Consider the following 18,723-nt stretch of genomic DNA (forward strand, 5'->3'; position numbering starts at 1 on the left):
CCCAAGTTAAAGTGGTGAATATGGAGATATATTCACCAGTTATAGATCACAGGAATTAGTGGGGGTTGATATGAGCTGGGTATAAAGTATGATATCACGTCTTGCGTTTTCCAGTCTCAAACGCAAACGCAGACGCAAACGCGACTCAAACAAACGCAGTGTGATAACGGCCGTAACGGTTCAGGAAGCTGAAAGAGCAAAGGCGAGGTCTAATGCATAATTGTGGCAAGCATGTTTAACGCAAAAATTGTGGGAAGCATATTACAGAAAGAACGTGATGTACACGAGGCAAAATTTCGCTTCTCAGGCCAGTGTGGGCTCTGATTAGCCAGAGTCGACTTAGGCAAGAAAACAAGGCCGGGAAAGGACCAAAGTATGGTGAGAGTTAGTGTTGCTGATATGTTCGCCTTCAGGCAGCAAACTCACTTGCCCGCAGTGCCCCTTATTCATGGCTCACACATGACGGGTTTACGTGATTCTAGTAAAAAAAGAAAAGAAAAAAAGTGCAGTGCAGAGTAGCAGAAGTGGAAACCCTTGGGAAGAATTGAATAATCTTCTCTATGACAACAGATGATATCGGCTGGCATCTTCTTGCAGGGTACTCGATGAAGAGTCGAGCAACCTTGCACCGCTGAATTCTTCATTTGCCGCTTCCTGGAAAAGCCATCCAGTTTCCACATTTCAACTGTGGATTCGGTGAGGTGGGTGGGAGTGAACTAATGGTCTATAAGCATGTCCCATTGGCCGTCTGTTATGGGCTTTATTATAATATTACCTGAAGCCGAGTGAATATGGGCGAATATTCACTAGTATACAAACCGAGGCGAAGCGGAGGTTTGTATAACTAGTGAATATTCGCCCATATTCACGAGGCTGAAGGTAATATTAGACTTATACCTCTCCATATTCACCCTCTCGTCCCTAAAACCCAACAAACGAGTCCTGTTGGTCATACATGTACATGTACGCAGAACTAGCGTAAGTCGTTGTTGCTTCACTGAGCCTTCAGACCGACTGGCGTGTTCTTGCCTGAATCGGAGGGCGGCGTGTTCAGAATCTTGTTCAATCGATCGTGTACACGTACTGGTGCATGTGGCATGGGAGGTGACGACCTTGGAGAACACGCTCGTGCCAATCACCATGGAGAACACGCTCGTGCAGTTTTGTGGCGGAAGCCAATCGTCAGAGAGGTTTCGTTTCACGCGAAGATTTGACCAATCAGAGAGAGGTTTCGTTTCACGCGAAGATTTGACCAATCAGAGAGAGGTTTCGTTTCACTCGAAGATTTGACCAATCCGCGATCATCACGCCAATTCGGGAGTCGGTTTGTAACAGCGATCCAAGCGGTTCTACCCTCACTTCTATTCTTTTTAGGCAGCGCTTCGGAGCTGTTGTGTGCCCTAGAAAAATTCTACGCTAAAGTCCTTGAACAGGGCTGTCCTGAGTACAAACGAAATTCCTGGCTTGCCGCTTAATCCGCAATCATCGGGCCATTGACATGTTGAGCGTCCAAAACCTTGTTTGCTCGCTGGAACGCTCCGTCTGTGAAGATGCTCACTGTCAGCACCTGGTCACATGCGGATCCAGCGGCAATGGCAAGCAAGGAATTTCATTAATTTCATTTTGTACTCAGAAAAGTCCTGTCTATGGAAGTTAGCGTAGACATTTTCTAGGGCACTCGACAGCTCCGGTGCGCTGACTGAAGAGGAATCGAGCGCAGCACCGAGGACTGCTCTCTTTACAGTACAAATGTAAAGTGGTGAATATAAATGGTGAATATGAGGTAAGTGGTGAATATAAGCGGTGAATATTCAGCAATATTCACCACTTATGTAGATGGCCAATTGTATGTGGGTGAATATGGAGTGAGGTATAAATTATTTATATCTGGTTATTGTCCGGTGTACTGTGTTGGTTTTAGTGGTTGGTTGGATTTATTTGGGGCCGTACAACAAACAGGCATATCTGACTCGTTATAATTATGAAGACGACTTCTGGCAGTAAAACATAAAAAAAGGAAAGAAAAAAAAGATAAGATGAAGAATGTATAGACTGAGCATACAGCTAGCCGGAGACTTTGCTTGAGTGTAGTACTGCGAGGGTTCACTGAGCATGGTGCATCACATGCATGCCTAGTACCAAGTCATGCTTAGCTCACTGCTGCTCCCATTTCGCCTTCTCCTCCGACTAGCGCTAGAGTTGAAATCGCCTTTATCATCCCATCGGCCACCGAGTGAGGCTTTAGGGAAAATCCTGATTATGTATCTGTTGCTGTAGTTTCTGGTGCTACTTTCAGTGTTTTTGAGGGGACGCTTTACATAGACTTCGTTATAGAGGCCGTTGACCTCGCAGTTGGCATAGGGACTATCGTAGATTGACATTCCGCTGCACAAAAACACACAGCATGGATGCCAACAGACAATTTGTGCAATGCAATGAGGCTCGGAAAAGACAGGTCATCCAAAGGTCCAAAGGTGTGTGTGTGTGTGTGTGTGTGTGTGTGTGTGTGTGTGTGTGTGTGTGTGTGTGTGTGTGTGTGCGTGTGTGTCTGGAGCGCCACCGGGTGGCGTGCTCTTTCTCTCTTCTCTGCTGCCCCTCCGGGGCCCACGTGACCCTAGTGGTAGTGGCTCGACAGGACAGGTGTGTGTGTGTGTGTGTGTGTGTGCTTGCATGTATGCGTGTGTGTGTGTGTGTGTGTGTGTTTGCATGTATGCGTGTGTGTGTGTTTGTGTGTGGTATGTGTGTGGTATGTGTGTGGTATGTGTGTGTACACGTATGTCAATGTGTATTGCAGGGTTAGGGTGGGCTAGTAGAGAAGGGTAGATGTATATGGACATGTACATGGGATATGTAGGTGTGCATGTACATGCACCAAAGCAAACTTATCAAAAAGGCATTCTGCGCCTATATGGCGAAATTGAGCATTGAAGCATATGTGTTTTATTTTCTCATTGGCATGTACACAGTTAGTCCATTCAATAACCAAAAATGAGGAAGATTGTAAATCAGGTTCTTGATGAAATACCCGTCCGCTATACATCACAAATCCTGTACAAATTTGACAATTTAGTGAAATTGTCATCGCCTATATCTCAAAAGTTAGCATTGAGACCCCGTTTTTTAACTCGCCATTTGCATACACTACCTAAGAGCAACCGCCCACCAAATTTTCAGAGCAATCGTTAATTTTTTTGAAATAGGCGTGAGCCACCTTAACACGGAGTTTGGTACGTAGTTCCATGTAGCAGAAAAAAATAATTTGGACCATGCCATCACCAAAACATGCTGGAAGCATGGTGTTATCAGAAAAAAGTTTAGGAGTAAAAAACAAATTCTTTAATAACCAGGGAGCCCTACACATACGTATGTGTAGGGCTCCCTGTTAATAACCAAAGACCCTTACAGTAGTGACTTTACTCCCTCGCACCCAGACGCTGATTTCATGAGAAAAAGTTCCTAGTCGAGAGTCCTTTTCTCAGTCTTCTTGTTCGTCCCTTTGAGTGTTGTCTCCATTTCCGTAATGTCAATATAAATAATGTAAAACAAACAAGTCTTGTCCTTTGTGTCCTGCGTCCCGGGGAACGGAATGGCTGAGATTCCGTTACAACGTGGTGCCGAAACCCGGGACGCAGAGGATGAGTTAGTTTGTAGTGAGTCTGTTTGTCGGCGTCAACAACGAAGTGACTGTTACTTTGAAGTAAACAGAGCGTGGGAGCGGAGGAGGTGAAGAGCTGGTGGGAGCGGAAGACGACGCGGAGAGGAGTCAGAGAAGGTGATGGACTAGAACAGTCACTGTGGACTGGAGCCTGAGACGGCAGGAACCGCGACGGAGCGTGTGGCCGTGGCTCGCCAGAGGACAGTGGACGAGTCTGGCGTCACCGACTGTGTGTCGTCCTTGTTATTCGTCTTGTTGTCTTGCTCGCTGTGTTGTTCCCTCTCTGTTCAGTTCGTTGCTTGTTGCTGTGTTGTTTCAGTTTGGTTGTTGTCGGTCTGTTGCTCTTCTTTTCGTTCTGTTGTTCTCCATTGTTTTGTTGTAGATTTATTTCGTGCGGCTGTGCGCATGTTATTATTTTGTTGGAGCTTCGGCTCCCGTGTTTCGGTTGGCCTTGTGTGGCGTGGCCTGGTTGTAGAGCGTTGGCTCTAGGTTTTTGTTTGGCCCTGCTTCGTGGCCCGGATATTATTTTAGAGCGTCGGCTCTAGGTTGATGGTTGGTTTTCGTTTTTCTGTCCTGCTGTGGTTCCTCAGTTTGCTGTTGTGCATGTGGAACGTGGTGTCGGTTTATTATTTTGTGGAATGTCATCAAGGGGGCAGGTGTTGTGAAATGATGTGTTGTTTTCCTGTGTGATGGCATTCCCCAAACTGTTGTAATGGGTAGCCGAGTGGTAGGCGCGGTAAAATCAACAAGAGTTCGTTTTATTCTACTTCTTTCAGGTACACACCTGAGATATAACTATTAGTGAAAGAAGAAGCGGCAAAATAACTTTCTCTCCGGTGCAAACCTGGAGGTTGAATAGTTCGTTATTATCAAAATCTCTTTTTCGAGTTAGCTTTCGTTGCTATCTAATCTAATCTTCCTCAAAACAGAAATGCGCAGCCGCTTTTATGCAGCAGACGACGTACGCTTACATACGGAGATACACTAAATATACATCAGGCAAAGCTCCGTATTAGTTCCGTACTGCTTCCGTATTGGTCGGGCAGGGGGATACTACACCCTCCCTTCCTACAGATAATCACGCCCTCGTGATTTTCAAAAAATTAGTGAAGAGTTACGAACACAGCGTCAACCGGAAGATGGCGAATTATATCGGAAATGATAACGTTTAGAGTAGACAGAAGAAATAAACTGATAACAAATCATAAAGTAGAAGCACACCAGGTTCACACGATCTCACGGGGTCAAAAGGAGAAAGAACTGTCCTCCAAATAGGACCTGAAAATCCACAGCACTCTTGCTGCACAACGCTGGCACGACCCGCCAGGAACATCGCAGTTCAAAAACCGAACTGAATACACTATAACTATAAGGGGCGTTGTCACACACATTGTCCCACGTTAGCTGGGTAAACCGTGGCTCACCATGATCAGACGCCTACCAAACCAAACTGGATTCACCCACTCGCATAAAGGAAGACTGAAAAGAACAGGGAGACTGAAGGAAGAGAGGAAAGAAAATGCCATACCTAGAATCAGCGTTAGTAACCACGGCGGCGGCTGGAGCTACGGCGGACGGCAAGCCAGGTTTTATCTTCATCTTGGTTGAGCCGGTCACTCAGAGCGGCTAGCTCGGCGTCAGACAAATAACCTGATTGACCTCCCTCCTCGTCTTGAAACGTGGTCTTCACATTGTCGATAGCATCGCTTTGCGCGACGTAAAGAGTGATGGTCTAGCCAGGAATAGTGTTGACGAAAATCTGCATCCCACCACGGAGGCGAAGTACCAAGTGAAAAGTGGGCTCCTGCTTCCGACTGCGTGCCGGCGAAAATCAAACGCTGCTGGTCTTGGGAAATACCCTCCTTGTCTTGGGCAGCAGCCTGCCTGTTGTCGTCCTCATCAGCTTCGCCATCACCACCGGTAGTATACATGAAGGAAGCGGGTCGCTTGGAATCACCATCGGAGTCTCCAGTGTGTGCGGGGCGTAGAGAAGGGTGATCTATGCTAGTACCCTGACTGTGCTGCAGGCTAATAAGCAGGGCAAAGCCCAGGAAGGCAAGAAACATGATTCTCATCTTAATTCGTCGCACGGAGCTGCAGCGGGTTGAGCCATGGGGGTCTGGGGTCGAATCACGTTGTTTTATTTCAAAATACACAGCTGCCACCAATGTAATGGGTGGCCGAGTGGTAGGCGCGGTAAAATCAACAAGAGTTCGTTTTATTCTACTTCTTTCAGGTACACACCTGAGATATAATTATTAGTGAAAGAAGAAGCGGCAAAATAACTTTCTCTCCGGTGCAAACCTGGAGGTTGAATAGTTCGTTATTATCAAAATCTCTTCTTCGAGTTAGCTTTCGTTGCTATCTAATCTAATCTTCCTCAAAACAGAAATGCGCAGCCGCTTTTATGCAGCAGACGACGTACGCTTACATACGGAGATACACTAAATATACATCAGGCAAAGCTCCGTATTAGTTCCGTACTGCTTCCGTATTGGTCGGGCAGGGATACTACACTGTCTCGTCTAGTCGCGTGCATGTGTGATATGAGCATGCGCGATGTTGTAGTGGAGAGTCCGTTTGTCAGTCTTCTTGTTCGTCCCTTTGAGTGTTGTCTCCATTTCCGTAATGTCAATATAGATAATGTAAAACAAACAAGTCTTGTCCTTTGTGTCCTGCGTCCCGGGGAACGGAATGGCTGAGATTCCGTTACACTTCCAATGGGAGAATCCGACATCACAGTGCTTTTCGGCATGGCCAGGTCAAATTGTAGAATTGTTGAGTGTATTGTTTTATCCGGAAGAGGAGTTGTTCGTGCCCTTGAGACCTGAAGTCCCGTCTCCATACAACAAAATTTAGGAGCTCTACGCTCACAGCTTTCTCAGGGTATGAATTTAGGTTGTTTTGGTCGGGTCGCAGCGTCGCAGACCATTCCATTGTCTTCAGTGTCGAAACACTACTGAGCATTTGAATATAAGGTGGTGAGACGCTTTCGTTTCCCACTACGAGCGAATTTGACCAAAGTACGCAATATCCTAGTCTCTGTCCGCGCAGTTCGAGTGATGAGGCATGTGTACTGCACACTGCACTGCATGCACTGACTGTGCAGTCATCTTAAAATTTTCTCCATTCTACCATCACTCCCATTCATTTCTGTTTCCAGCGAAAGTTCAACTTGGCGCACTTCAAATCACTATAACTCAAAAATAGCTGGGAGGATTTGAACGAGAGAGATTGGAAGCTCAGGGCCCTACGCTATGCTTTTTTGCCTTGATGACCTAGACAAAAAAAGCATAGAGATGTTATTTATTCTTCTAAACTTCTCTTTTTTTTAAAGACATAACCTGGGATTCGAAACCGCACTATCGCCCTGCATGCATACCCCGAAAGGCCCCGATACACTTTGCATACATATTAATTCTTCCAAGTTGCTTCACGTTATGATCTTGCATTTGAAAGCCCTATTTGAATATGCATTGTGGCCAACCGTCTTTGATGGTGCGGTGCGGGACAGGTACGGGACAAGTACGGTCGAGGGTAATACGACGCCGTCTACCGCTTTGATTACTAGGGCAAAAAAAAGCATAAGGATGTTATAAATTTTCAATTCTCCTCTTTTTTTCATGCATAACCTGGGATTCGAACCCGCACTATCGCCCTACATGCATTCCCGCATACACTTCGCATTCATACTCATTCTTCCAAGTTGCTTCACGTTATTCTTATCCTTGTTATTATTGTTTTACATCGAAAGCTCAACAGTGAAGCTGCACAAATATGAAGGGGCCGATGGGACCAAAAAAAGTTATGATCTTGCGTTTGAGGCTGCGTTTACACGACAACGATTGAAAACGATTTCCGTTTACACGACAACGAAGTAGGACCTAAACGGAACGAAATCGTTGCGTTTACTACTATCGTTTACACGACAACGCCCGAAAACGATACCTAAGCGGAACGAAATGGAAACGCACTTCAAAGTGTTTTGAAACGTTTTCAAAACGTTTTCAAAACGTTTTCGTTCTCGTGTAAACGGTGAAAACAGTGAAAACGATTGGAAACGGAGCGCGGTCATGGAAACCACGAACGGAGAGAGGAGAAGTGTGCGCCCTTTATCGACTTGCACACACTTCTCCTCTCTCCGTTCGTCATAAGCACCATCTCTGTACACTGGTTCATAAAATATTTCTTCATAAAACCCCTTCACACATGATGAAGTACAATTGGTTTTCGACAAGCTCAACCCGTAACGCGCTCATCCTGCCTCTTGTTAAGTACGCCCAGTATCTAAAGTCCCCTTTGTTTTCCGGCTACTCTCATTGGTTATCATTACCATACGGTCTGAAAACTTGTTCTTCTATTGGTCAGTTTAAAGATCTACTATCACAACTGAACTAGACGCACTAATTATCATCGAAGAACATTCTCGAATACCTGGGTGATGCACGAATTTTGATAGTGCTCACTTCCGTTAATCGTTTTTCTTTGTAATTTTCCATTCATTTTCTGCTTTAATTCATATTTGCTTTGTTTTCCTAGCTTACTATTGCCGTGGCTGGCTCAACGCCCTTGTCTCAGGGGATTCTGTCCCTGCATTAGCTATGCTTGTCACATGCTATGAGATTGTGTCTAATAATAATAATAATAATAATAATTCCGCGTGGGACTATATTTCGCGGAAAATACCTGACCTTTGCGACCACCAGCACGTACCAACTCCAACTAACGTGTTACTTCCCGCCTTTGCGCAAAGCCAGCACGTGCTAACTCCAGCCTGATCGCCCGTTTCTCGTTTTCGTGTAAACGGTTTAAAACGATTTGCCGTACTCGTGTAAACGGTTTGAAAACGATTCGAGGCCAGCCCGTTTTCGTTCCGTTTCGTTTTGTCTCCGTGTAAACGCCGCCTGAAAAGCCCTATTTGAATATTTCGCGCTGCCAAGAAGCGCGTGATGGCGACAGCCGGTTAGTCAATTCGCGCAGCAGCCCAGGCCTTCTCTTCCTCCGCCAGTTCAGAGCTGCAGCGAGTGATCGCTCTGGCTTCGGAACCGGGTGCCTCAAGCTGGCTCACGTGCCGACCCCTTCAACGCCATGGCTTCACCCTGACGAAGTTGGAGTTTCGGGATGCTGTTTGCCTTCGCTTCAACTGGCTGCCCGTCCGGCTACCATCACTGTGTGCGTTTGGGCAGCAGTTCACTGTGTCTCACTCCCTCTCGTGTCCGACGGGTGGATTTCCGTCCATTCGTCACAACGAGGTGAGGGACCTCACTGCTCGTCTGCTCAGGCGGGTGGCCCATCAGGTGGCAGTTGAGCCACACCTCCAGCCACTCTCCGGAGAGCAACTCCGTTATCGCACTGCTATTGCTGACGACCAGGTACGCCTAGACGTCGTGGCTAGTGGCATTTGGGGAGGACGGTTCAAACGCACCTACATTGATGTACGGGTGTTCGACCCCCATGCGTCTTCGAACCGTTCCAACTCACTTGCTGCTACCTATGTCCGTCATGAAAAGGCTAAGCGTCGTGCGTATGAGCAGCGCCTGAGGGAGGTGGAGCATTCCAGCTTTGTCCCCGCCATCTTCTCTACCACCGGAGGCATGGGAAAGCATGGTGCTTCGCTCTACAAACGCATCGCCTCTCTCCTCGCTGCCAAGACTGGGGAGTCATACAGCATCACCCTAGCTGCCATCCGCTGCCAGATTGGCTTTGCACTGGTCCGTTCAGCGCTGATGTGCTTGCGTGGTGCACGCAAGGCATTCTTACCAACAATGGCCTCAGACTCGGCAGCACTTGTTGTTGCTGAAGCAAGAATCTCAGCTTGAGGCTTACATTATTATGTCTCCTTTATTCACTTCTTTCGAAGGCGATAAGCCAGACCCACCGGGAAATATTTCCATAGGTGGGACAGCAAAAATAAAGTGAAAAAATAAAAAGCTAAACCAAAGGGACAAGAAATAGGGGAAGGAAGAGGAAGAAAGGAAAGAAAAGAAACTCAATCCGAACTCCAACATCAAAACAATAATAAAGAATTTGCAGCGACAGCCGGGCAAAGTACATCAACCAATGAAGGGAGTAACAAAGGAAATAGCAGTCTTTATCAGTCGTTATTCAAGTCTCTTAGCTATTGAACACGCAAACGCAGCAGAGGTGCATCTACATGTTAAGGATAGTTCTCAGTATTTTAATCGAACCTTGGATAGCCTCCTGTTGCACAATAGCCAGATCTCCTCCCTGCACAGTCCGAAGGCATTGAGAAGTCTCTCCCACCAAGCCTCCCAGGGCACCGACAACCACAGGGACTACGTCAACCTGGGTGAGGGACCAAATCCTGGAAATCTCCCGCTTCAAGTCATAATATTTCGAGCGCTTTTCAGCCATTTTCTTATTGATGTTGTTCTCACCAGGAACGCTGATGTCTATAATGTAGGCGACGCGTTCCTTGTCATCAACAAGGAGCAGATCGGGCCTGTTTGCTGATAGTTTCAGGTCAGTTGGGACCGAATACTCCCAATAGAGGCGATACCGATCACTTTTGACCAATGCTTTAAGCTGGTGGTCGAAGCGTGAAGCACCAGTAGGTAGATCTCGTGCTCTACACATTTCGAAGTGCACATATTTTACTATCCGGTTATGTCGTTCAATGTTACTGGTCCGAGCAAGAACTGGGCAGGCACTGACAATGTGGTCAATTGTTTCTAAGCTGCCCTTGCAAAGCCTGCAATTGGCATCAGTTCGAGCAATTGACTTCATTATGGCGTATTGGTAATTTTTCGTTTTGAGGGATTGGTCTTGTGCTGCCATAATCATGCCTTCAGTTGAAGGTTTCAGTGTCCTTGATTTCAACCACATGAAGGTAAGCTCCTTATCTAGGTGATTCTCCTCCAATCGGCTCCAATACCTCCCATGCAGCGGCATAGTGGAAAGTGTTTTGGATTTTCGCTCGGCACACGCTTGTTTAATGGTATGCTTATTGGGTAAAGCTGGTCCAGCTGCTGGCAGATCCAAACTCGACAGGAACTTAGCGGCCTTTGCAGTTATTGAGTGGCTTTTTGTTGTAGGTTTTTGTTGATGATACTGATAAAGCAGGCTTATTCTGTCTATTGGGCTGGTACTCATGTAGCGGGCCAGGCCACACATGCTCCGGCCGTGCATATCCTCACAAGAGACCAAGCCCCGGCCTCCATCTCCCCTCTTCATGTAGAGCCTGTTGACTGAGGCTTTGGGGTGGTGAAATCCAGACGCAGTCAAGGCTGATCTTGTCGCTCGATCTGTGGTCTTGATTTCAGCCTCGGTCCAATTTACGATTCCATAACTATATGTCATAACCGGCAGAGCATACGTATTGATGGCCTTGATCATGTTTCGCGCATTCAATCCACTGTTAAGAAGCAAATGTAATCTCTTTTTGTATTCTGCAGTGAGTTGCGTCTTATTATTATTATTATTGTTATTAAATATTGCGACAGAGCTTTCGGCCATATTTTCAATTCATTGCATTCCCAACTCATCACAACCACGCGCTCTTCAGCCGAACCATACAGACACCAGCAAGGACACTTCCGTTGAGAGATAATGATTATTGCTCCACGCCTCTAGACAGCTGTTTCGCTCCCTGTCGGAGCTCATCCGTAGAGGATGATAATGATGATAATGGAGGAATGATCATTCTTATACACCAGAAATGGCGCAAGTGCGCGCTTTCCACATATATCAATGGCATATGCAAGCTGCTAAAATGGTAAAGTGTGAGAACAGCGATAAATAATCATAGTACGCGCTCATTGGTGGAGAAACACACCACACAGGCGACGAAAATCTTACGCGGAATACTGATGCCAAAGGAAAGTACATGTATGTTGTTTATTATTATGATGTTGCAATGTCCATGTATGCAGGCCAGGCGAGACTCACCGCCGAGATCCCCCAACGCGACAGGTTCGGTTGCCGTTCAGGATTCACACCGACCTGTCCGCCCGTCAACAGGATGGACAGCGGGAGGCCCCACTGATGCCGATGTCGATGCACACCAGGAAACTTGTAGTCGTGAGTGTGATACTAACAGGTCCATCGGCAACCACTGACAAACGAGAGGCCAGCTGGGGCATTCACTCCAGTCAGGGATGCTTGGTCTGGAGTGAATGCCCCAGCTGGCCTTTCGTTTGTCAGTGGTTGCCGGTGGACCTGTTAGTATCACACTCACGACTACAAGTTTCCTGGTGTGCATCGACATCGGCATCAGTGGGGCCTCCCGCTGTCCATCCTGTTGACGGGCGGACAGGTCGGTGTGAATCCTGAACGGCAACCGAACCTGTCGCGTTGGGGATCTCGGCGGTGAGTCTCGCCTGGCCTGCATACATGGACATTGCAACATCATAATAATAAACAACATACATGTACTTTCCTTTGGTATCAGTATTCCACGTAAGATTTTCGTCGCCTGTGTGGTGTGTTTCTCCACCAATGAGCGCGTACTATGATTATTTGTCGCTGTTCTCACACTTTACCATTTTAGCAGCTTGCATATGCCATTGATATATGTGGAAAGCGCGCACTTGCGCCATTTCTGGTGTATAAGAATGATCATTCCTCCATTATCATCATTATCACCCTCTACTGATGAGCTCCGACAGGGAGCGAAACAGCTGTCTAGAGGCGTGGAGCAATAATCATTATCTCTCAACGGAAGTGTCCTTGCTGGTGTCTGTATGGTTCGGCTGAAGAGCGCGTGGTTGTGATGAGTTGGGAATGCAATGATTATTGTTATTATTATTATTATTATTGTAAAAGAGACAAGGACATATGGATACGAGTTAAGAGTAACTCTCCATCACTGTAACATGATACTATATACAGTCAGAAAGTGCAATAACTAGGCACAAAACTGACAGAGTACTGAGACATGCGACGTCCTGACACCTAACTTCAACACATCTCCGTAGCGCTAACCGACAGCCTTCCAACTTGGAAGGTTCAAGGTTATGGAAAGACCAAAGAGGGGAAGGCAAGCGCAACGAAAACGAGCAAAAGCTATAGTCCCAAAGGAACAAAGAATGTCGATTGTTACTGGACGATGACGAGACCAGTACGATATTTGACAAAGCGGTCTAACTACAATTCGAAACAGCAAAGCAGCACACCACCAAACTTGGGTGGGTCATAAATATCAAAGATAAGTAAAGAAAGGGAAGCTTTGCGAAAACGCATTGTACAAGCCGAAAGCCAAACTCCTACAGTACTCCTCATGCATGACATTGTGATGGGCTAGTTGACTACAAAACAAGTTGTTTCACACGACGGAGATGTGCTGAAGTTAGGTGTCAGGACGTCGCATGTCTCAGTACTCTGTCAGTTTTGTGCCTAGTTATTGCACTTTCTGACTGTATATATTATCATGTTACAGTGATGGAGAGTTACTCTTAACTCGTATCCATATGTCCTTTTCTATTTTACATTTATTTATGGCTCAACATCCGAGTTTCAAATTGCACACCTGATGAGCCGTCACGAACCATACGGCGAAACGTACGTCGTGTGAAACAACTTGTTTTGTAGTCAACTAGTCCATCACAATGTCATGCATGAGGAGTACTGTAGGAGTTTGGCTTTCGGCTTGTACAATTCGTTTTCGCAAAGCTTCCCTTTCTTTACTTATCTATGATATTTATGACCCATCCAAGTTGGGTGGTGTGCTGCTTTGCTGTTTCGAATTGTAGTTAGACCGCTTTGTCAAATATCGTACTGGTCTCGTCATCGTCCAGTAACAATCGACATTCTTTGTTCCTTTGGGACTATAGCTTTTGCTTGTTTTCGTTGCGCTTGCCTTCCCCTCTTTGGTCTTTCCATAACCTTGAACCTTCCAAGTTGGAAGGCTGTCGGTTAGCGCTACGGAGATGTGTTGAAGTTAGGTGTCAGGACGTCGCATGTCTCAGTACTCTGTCAGTTTTGTGCCTAGTTATTGCACTTTCTGACTGTATATAGTATTATGTTACAGTGATGGAGAGTTACTCTTAACTCGTATCCATATGTCCTTTTCTCTTTTACATTTATTTATGGCTCAACATCCGAGTTTCAAATTATTATTATTATTATTATTATTCGAACGGCCTCTGCTGGGATGACGACTACACCATAGCTCAGTGGTTAGAGCATCGCTGGCTACAAGCGAAGGTCCCTGGTTCGAGTCCTGGTGGTGACAGTATATTTTTTCTTCAGACTTTTCCCGTTTGTCTCTTTCCCTCAAACCAGTCAATATTTTATGACTTGGGGCTCCCCGCGTGCTAGTTTGTACGTGAAGTGTGTGGGTTACAGTGAGGGCTGCGTCCCACCCGCCTGTGTGGATTCATAGGAAGTGTGAGTTACGAAGTCTGAAGAAAATGTTGAACGGCCTCTGCTGGGATGACGACTACACCATAGCTCAGTGGTTAGAGCATCGCTGGCTACAAGCGAAGGTCCCTGGTTCGGGTCCTGGTGGTGACAGTCAATTTTTTCTTCAGACTTTTCCCGTTTGTCTCTTTCCCTCAAACCAGTTAATATTATTATTATTATTAACTGGTTTTGAGGGAAAGAGACAAATTATTATTATTATTATTATTATCTGTCAAGTGTCATTAATGACATTGTACATGATCATCACTGCGTGCGCTCGATCTAATCATTGATTGTCTTTATTTTATGTTTTGCCCGTACAAGAGGCATGGTTTGAGTTCAAAAAAAAATTGAATATTTCGGCCACCTGTATGTGGCCAGCTGTGTTTGATAGTACGGTACGGGACAAATACGGGATAGCGCCAGGCGTGACACAAACACACAAACAAACAAACACCAAACGAGAGAGCTTGGAAGCTCAGGGCCCTACGCTATGCTTTTTTGCCTTGATGACCTAGACAAAAGGAAGCATAGGGATGTTATAAATTCTTTAAAAATTCCTTTTTTAAGACATAACCTGGGATTCGAACCCACACTATCGCGCGCCCTGCATGCACCACCCGATACACTTCGCATACAATTCTTCCAAGTTAGTTGCTTCACGTTATGATCTTGCATTTGAAAGTCCTATTTGAATATGCATTGTGGTCAGCCGTCTTTGATGGTACGGTACGGTACGGGATAGGTACGGGACAGGTACGATCGAGGGTAATACGACACCGTCTACCGCCTTGATGACGGCAAAAAAAGCATAGGGATGTTATAAATTTTTCAATTCTCCTATTTTTTTCAGGCATTTCCTGGGATTCGAACCCGCACTATCGCCCCACATGCATTCCCCCATACACTTCGCATTCATACCATTCCTCCAAGTTGCTTCACGTTATGATCTTGCGTTTGAAAGCACTACTAGTATTTGAATATTGCGGCCAGCTGTATGTGGACAGCTGTGTTTGATGGTTCGGTACGGTACGGGACAGATACGGGATAGCGCCAGGCGTGACACAAACACACAAACAAACAAACACACAAATACCAAATTAAAGCTGTGTGGACCCTGGCTAGCGCCAGACGTTACTGAAGTAACGTCTTCTGCATAGCTACGGGAATTAAAGCTGTGTGGACCCTGGCTAGCGCCAGACGTTACTGAAGTAACGTCTTCTGCATAGCTACGGGAATTAAAGCTGTGTGGACCCTGGCTAGCGCCAGACGTTACTGAAGTAACGTCTTCTGCATAGCTACGGGAATAATACTAAAGTCTTGCACGCTGCCTATGCCCAGGAGAATCGAATGAGACCAAAATCGAAGCAATTGGAGAAAGTTTTGAAAATTGGGTATTGTCACTACTTACAGAATTCTTCACATCTCAGAAGATTGCTCCTCAGAGCAGTTCCATTGACCATCGTTTGTGTTGTGGTGGCATTATTGCCTCTGCCGTTGGTGCACGGAGGTGCAGAACAGTTAGTGTAGCCTCTGTCACACTCGAGTGTGCCGGTCATTGCATTGATCACCAGTCCAGTGCTGTTATCATCATCCGGAAATGCTGCAGGAACATGGCAAGTTGGTGCAAGAACACACACGCACACACACACACACACACACACGCACACACACGGACCTGGTCCTGGTCCTGGTAAACACTGCCATTACGGTCACGTGTCCCCTCGCGGGGCCGACAACATGGAAAACGACGCGCGACGGCAGAAAGTCGGCAGTTTGCCGAGAGATCAGGGACCATGTTCAATCGGCACGAGGAGAGAGCCATCTCCGGCAGCTATGGATTTGGAATCAGGGAGTCGTAAAATACCGGGAGGCGACACGCCACACATTTCACGATCCGAGGATTGCCGCACTCGACCCGCGAAATTTGAAGCGTGATTGAAACGTCGTCGTCATCTTCTTTTTCTCAATTGTTTTTGCTATATGCTTCGAGGCTATTCTGGATCTCCAGAGCGAAAGCTGGTTGTTTCTGATACGTACCACGCATTACCTTAGGTTGAGCCGTGGCTTTTAATTTTTTTTAGGAAGTTCACTGCTTTGGAGACGACGGAATGTCAAGGTAAGTTATTCACGAAATGTACTCAAATTTGAATTGAGTCAATGCGAATGACACCCTGTTTTCGAAATAGTTCTCCACTAAACACACCATGCCCATGGCCCCTTCATGTTGTCCAAGTTCCATTCTAGGTTTGTGTGAAGTTTCGAGATGAAGTTCGACGATGTACTCACCTTTCCATGGAAGGGAAAAAAAAGTAGCATATCAAACAGAATCCATGCAGTATTTGATGCCACTATCCTCATTCTTCTGCATTCAAAGTGTTTCACATCTATATGGCCCATGAACTGCAAACAATATTTGTCATTTCTTAACTGTTCATAGCTGTTCATAACTGTTCTGAACACATTGCCTTCAGGAAACGTAAGGCCGAGTCGCCTCACCGACTGAGCAAAGTTCTCTGCGACGAAAGTCACACTATCGGCGAATGCACTCAAGGTGAATACCCGTCAATATCCTGTATACTGCTTGTACCGCTTATCACAGTAGCATACACACAAGCACACATACATACACACCTGGTCCTGGTCCTGGTAAACACTGCCATTACGGTCACGTGTCCCCTTACGGGGCCGACAATATAGAACGACGAGCGGGACCACGTTCGAGAGAGCCATCTCCAGCAGCTATGGATCTGGCTTATCATGGGAAACAATTCCTCTCACGGCTGCCGCTACTACCAACTACCGCACGAAGACATACAAACACACACACACACACACACACACACACACACACACACACACACACACACACACACACACACATGCATGCTCGTGCACACACAAGCGCAAAATTCACATATCACTGGTTCAGTTGTTTTTATCTGTGTCGTATTTTGTCTTATACAGAGCGTGTTGCTTGTGTGTGTTGAGCATGCTGGGGAACTGGGAATGGGTTATTAAATTAAGCTGGTGAAACAAGGAGCATGCAGCAGGCACAAGTACAAACGTATGCTTCTGCTCTTCATGCTGTGTTGCAGCTATGGGTGCTGCATAGCCATGGTCACGGAGCGGTTGGTCATTTCTGGGCAACGCTTGATGCTCAGATGTTTGGAGAATGGCTCCAAAATTCTCCAAACAAGGCTGAAGGCTTGTCACGGCATCCTTGCCAAATAAAGGTATAAGCTGCAGCAAGTTGTCGTTGCGACACCTTGCTCCTTCCAGCTCACGCCGCACGGCCACCAAGCACCAACCACCATGGTACTTTTCAGCAAGGTGAGACAAATTGTCAATCACCGGTTCGGGGATGGCTTCAGCAGCTTTGGATGGTGCTATTGACGCTTTCCTGATAGCAGCGGCAGCCGTGGCATGCAGGTAGCTTATCAGATTCGCTAGCACTGCAGATGTAACTTCCAAATCTGAAGAAGAGAAAAGAAAAAGACAACATATAAGGACTGGTGGTTGCAGAGACTGTACTAGTATTCAAAAGCCAGCGTTTGCATACCTAGTCTGCATACCTAGTCAGAAGCCAATTTTTTCCAACGTGCATGCAAAACGCACTGACCTTCACAATTGATTTTCACTTCGGGAATAGCTGTTGCGATGACGGATAGCATTTGTTGCCATGCTTGCGAAATATCAGCACCCTTGCATGCCTTCAGCTGGCACACTTCCTGGCGTAGCAGATTTGCAGTACCTGATGCCTTGTGTAACTGTGTCGTAATAACATGCAGGAATGACTCCGTCGCCTCAGTAACACTCGCCTGTCTCATTGTCAGCAGTTTGCAAATTCCATGGATCACTGCACCTTCCATAGGCCTGTACACCATGATGGCACTACCACTCTTACATCGATCTGCACATAGACAAAGTATGGTTTGAGGATGGAGGTTTACATCATCTACGGTGATGATACATACTAGGTATACACGTAAATTTTCAGGACTTCAATAAATATCCTGTCACAGTGAACAGACAATGCATCGTGGGCAGACTAGGATGAAAAGGATGGTGTCGACCATCTAATTTATCGGGTCAGTTCGGGCACTTAGGTATGCTACAGATTATACATTCGTGTCCACAAGGAAGAGACAAAAACATGCAAACGAAAGAATCTCACCTGTAGCCCACAGCTGAACATCCCCACAACTCAGGTCACCAAGTGAATACGTGGCGTCATCTACATCTTCCACGGTGGACTCATCACTTTGGCAGTCATCTCTGTCAAGCTCCATCATCCTTTACTTCGAAGGCCAAGGCACAAAGTATTATTACTTTGAAAAACAAAACGAACTGCTGACACTGGATTCGTTGTGTGCAGGATAATTTTATTGAGTTTTCAAATTTGTTGGACCAAACAGCGAACGCGTCCTTTTGCATGACCTGCGCCGCTTTGACCTCATGGGAAGTCCCTCGCCATGCAGCGCGTGAGGTCTCAGCACTCGTGCCCGAGCTGAGGCAATCATCCGACGCGGTTGTGCATCTCGTGTCGCCTCCCGGTATTTTACGACTCCCTGTTTGGAATCCATGAGTAGAGCGGCAGCACCGGCCACAGGCCCCACAGTGGGCCTTGCAGCAATAGAGGGCGAGCCGCACACGCGGCGGCGGAGGAGTCGCCTGAGCAGCAATGGCAGACACTGCCGCACACG

At 46.5% G+C, this 18,723-nt stretch overlaps 1 protein-coding gene across 1 annotated transcript; it reads right to left on the reverse strand.

Moving 5' to 3' along the window:
- Positions 1-16,937: 16,937 nt before the first annotated feature.
- On the reverse strand, positions 16,938-18,339 carry LOC135825885 (uncharacterized). The gene is made up of 2 exons (XM_065338522.1): positions 18,195-18,339; positions 16,938-17,493 (listed from the first exon to the last, which is right to left on the reverse strand). The coding sequence occupies exons 1-2, from the start codon at positions 18,310-18,312 to the stop codon at positions 16,946-16,948; spliced, it is 666 nt and encodes a 221-aa protein (XP_065194594.1). The 5' UTR covers positions 18,313-18,339; the 3' UTR covers positions 16,938-16,945.
- Between the last annotated feature and the right edge of the window lie 384 nt (positions 18,340-18,723).

Source organism: Sycon ciliatum, chromosome 10, assembly GCF_964019385.1.
Source record: "Sycon ciliatum chromosome 10, ocSycCili1.1, whole genome shotgun sequence".
NCBI lineage: Eukaryota > Metazoa > Porifera > Calcarea > Leucosolenida > Sycettidae > Sycon > Sycon ciliatum.